Consider the following 3,714-nt stretch of genomic DNA (forward strand, 5'->3'; position numbering starts at 1 on the left):
AACACAGGGCAGGGGTGCTGCTGACACCTCACCGCCCTCCATCGCTGTTTGAGATCTTAAGCTTCAACCTGGGGTGGTAGCAAGGTCTCAGACATCTCTCCCCCTTTCTCTCTTCCTCCGCCCCTCTCCTTCTCTTCCGCTCTTTCTCTTTCTCTCCCTCCCTGAGCCTCACTTGCTGGCCATGACCTCACCTGTATGACAGTGTGTTTACTACCTCACCTGTATGACAGTGTTTATGACCTCACCTGTATGACAGTGTGTTTATGACCTCACCTGTATGACAGTGTGTTTATTACCTCACCTGTATGACAGTGTGTTTATGACCTCACCTGTATGACAGTGTGTTTATGACCTCACCTGTATGACAGTGTTTATGACCTCACCTGTATGACAGTGTGTTTATTACCTCACCTGTATGACAGTGTTTATGACCTCACCTGTATGACAGTGTGTTTATGACCTCACCTGTATGACAGTGTTTATTACCTCACCTGTATGACAGTGTGTTTATGACCTCACCTGTATGACAGTGTTTATTACCTCACCTGTATGACAGTGTTTATTACCTCACCTGTATGACAGTGTGTTTATGACCTCACCTGTATGACAGTGTGTTTATTACCTCACCTGTATGACAGTGTGTTTATGACCTCACCTGTATGACAGTGTGTTTATTACCTCACCTGTAGTGCAAACGTACAAAATGCATAGTAATTGGCCAGTACATATGGACTCTACAGTTACAGATGTGATCATTAGAAGAGGTCCCCCAAAGATGAAACCTGGATTTAGTTATCCTAAAAATAATGAGAACAGAAACTTTAGTGAAACTTTATTTCTCAGAAAACTACCAAATGGGGAAAAAACTCTCAAAAACGGGACGTGTCTTTTTGCTTTTGCTGTAAGCTTTTCAACATAAAGGATAGGCCTACATGGTGGTGAGTAACAGTCAGCGCTTCCAGGAAACATGTTATGCTTTTGCGTTAACACCGCAGCAGGTCCAACAGATCAGCAGCTCAATGGATATCTCCGGGACCAAGTGTGACTTTGCAGTCCAAGTTCAGTTAAGGTTCTGTTTATCAGAGACAAGCTGTCCCCAGGAAGACCATTTTCCTTCCAACCTGTGTGTGAAAGTGAATGGCAAACCCTGCAACCTCCCGGGATATCTTCCTCCAACCAAAAAGGGAGTTGAACCCAAACGGCCAAGTCGTCCCATCAACATAACCTCTCTGGTCAGATTATCCACCACGGTTCCCAACACGATTGTGGTGTCATGGACCTCAGAAATCGGAAGGAGTTTCTCCATGGCTGTCTATTTGGTGCGACAGCAGACCTCTACAGTGTTGTTGCAGAGACTACGGGCCAAAGGCATCCGCAACCCAGACCACTCCAGAGCTCTCATCAAAGAGAAGTTGACGGCTGACCCAGACAGTGAGATTGCCACCACCAGTCTACGAGTGTCCTTACTTTGTCCACTTGGGAAGATGCGGCTGATGATCCCTTGTCGAGCGCTGACATGCTCCCACCTTCAGTGCTTTGATGCCACACTCTACATCCAAATGAATGAAAAGAAGCCCACCTGGGTGTGTCCTGTGTGTGACAAGAAGGCACCTTACGAGCACCTCATCATTGACGGGTTGTTCATGGAGATCCTGAACAGCTGTGAGGACTGTGATGAGATCCAGTTCAAGGAGGATGGGAACTGGTGCCCTATGAGATCAAAGAGGGAGGTGCAGGAGGTGTCTGCTTCATATAACGGTGTAGACGATTCGTGTCGGACGGTAGTGGCTGAGCACAGGAACAGTTCTTCCAGCAACAACTGTAAGAAAGTGGAGGTGATCGATCTGACGCTGGACAGCTCTTCTGACGATGACTTAGACGACGAGCCACCTCTAAAGAGGCCATGTCCTTCACTGTCACCTGGTTCTCCACCTTCACACAAGGGGTGAGCTCTCTGACCAATGACAACGAGGCTCCGAGTTTAGCCTATTCACTGAGCCATAACTAGGGATGTCCCGATTCCTCTTTTTGACTACCGATACCTGCGCTTCAGGTGTCTGCGATACCGATATCAATCCGATAAATATTTAAATGTTTTACTCCTGAATAATAACAAATACTTCCCCATTATATAGTCCACAACCATAGTTGGCTGACTGCCAGCCTTTATTCAAGCAACAAAAACAGTACTCTGCAGTACTCAGTGACCAACTGGTTTAAAGTTAAAACAATTTAGCAGCATTCAGCATTGTAGAAAAAAAAAGTGACTGTCTGATTTCTAGTTTTAGTGCCTTCAGGTTTTTATTCAATTATCCTCTCTTACAAATGGCAAAGCAATTATTACCTTTTTTAAAGTGTAACCTGGTGACACCCACTGGTGAGACCATAATCCTGTCGCAGAATCGATGGGGTCGAAAAGTGAAACTTTTTTTTCGTTTTTTTTCATAACAGGCAAGTTGAGTCAAGTAGCCACTCGATATAATATACAAGAGTTTAACGATCACTACATTTGTGGATTGGATTCACTGTTCTCGTTTGCTGTAGGCTAGTGATAATGACTTGTAAACATCCTTTTGTTTTAAGACGTGTTCAAAAGCAAGGACAGTGTTCATCTATATGTGTAGTTATGTGTTTTTAGCGTGTCGATGTTCTCTCAGCATGTTGTGATGTTATAAAAACGCAGTTAGACATTCGTAGCTATGTATCACTGTTAGCCGCTAGCTGTTAGCAGCGTTTGTTGTTGTGGTTTGATCAGTCACTTTTCTCCTGTCGCATTCCCATTCTTGAGGTGCACCAAAATTCAAAGGCTCGTTTCAGATGTATGACGCATCATTTGAAAACATTCTGGACCAATATCGGACAGATACCGATGCCGTAGATCAGATCGGGACATCCCTAGCCATAACACTAGGCTACAAGTTGGGTCTTTTTTGGCCTCTCTGGTTGGTTCCTGTACTGACATTGTTTACTATATTTCCTCAGTTTTCTGCACTCTTGTATCTCTTTCATTTTTCCTGCAGAGTCCACCCGTACGTTTTCAAGTAAGAACTATTTCATGACTGTTTCTTTTATCCATGGTATAAACTGGTAATTACAGTCATTGTTTTAAAATTAGTATATTTTCATAATGGGACAAAGTTGTTAAATTTGTCAAAGTGAAGTTTTGACATAACATTAAGTATGTTGTGCAAAGTTGTTTTGATACCACTTTCTTTTTGCATTACGTTCTATCCATATTTCCATTGACATTATCTTTTCGTTCTTTGTTAAACTATTCTTACAGACTAACTAATGTTAGTTGATGAAACAGGATGTTGCTTATGAGGTTTCATTGGCCTGATCTCAGTATTGTTTGAAGTGTCAAGACTAGCCCCGATTCCGGTCTAGTTATTTCTCTGATTTCTGAAGGACACAACTTGATTTCAGTCCAGTTCATTTTAGGATGCTACTATATGGTGCCTTTAATGTTTGATTCCAGCATTTCCTAGCGTTTCACGCTGTGGTAACTTTTTTTTTCCTGCTGGAAGGCCGTGAGTTCACGGCGTTCGTGGATCACAAACCCCTCACGGTCTCCATTGATAGGATCAAGTCCGCTCACGTGGACGTTTCCCGGCCATTGGAACTGGCTCAGCCCCCACGCCGTGGCCGCCCCCCGCCCCCGGTCGCGGTGCCTTCAGCTGCCCCTGCCCCTGCCCCTGTCCCGGTTCCCCCTGC

The 3,714-nt window shown here is 44.3% G+C and overlaps 1 protein-coding gene across 1 annotated transcript; it reads left to right on the plus strand.

Annotated features, from left to right (window-relative positions):
* Positions 1–932: 932 nt before the first annotated feature.
* Positions 933–1,949, plus strand: LOC308175693 (E3 SUMO-protein ligase PIAS1-like; the record flags this gene model as incomplete). The annotated part of the gene is made up of 1 exon (XM_080550257.1): positions 933–1,949. The coding sequence occupies one exon, from the start codon at positions 933–935 to the stop codon at positions 1,947–1,949; it is 1,017 nt and encodes a 338-aa protein (XP_080406383.1).
* Positions 1,950–3,714: the final 1,765 nt, after the last annotated feature.

Source organism: Nansenia antarctica, assembly GCF_963989245.1.
Source record: "Nansenia antarctica genome assembly, chromosome: 1".
NCBI classification, from domain to species: Eukaryota; Metazoa; Chordata; class Actinopteri; order Argentiniformes; family Microstomatidae; genus Nansenia; species Nansenia antarctica.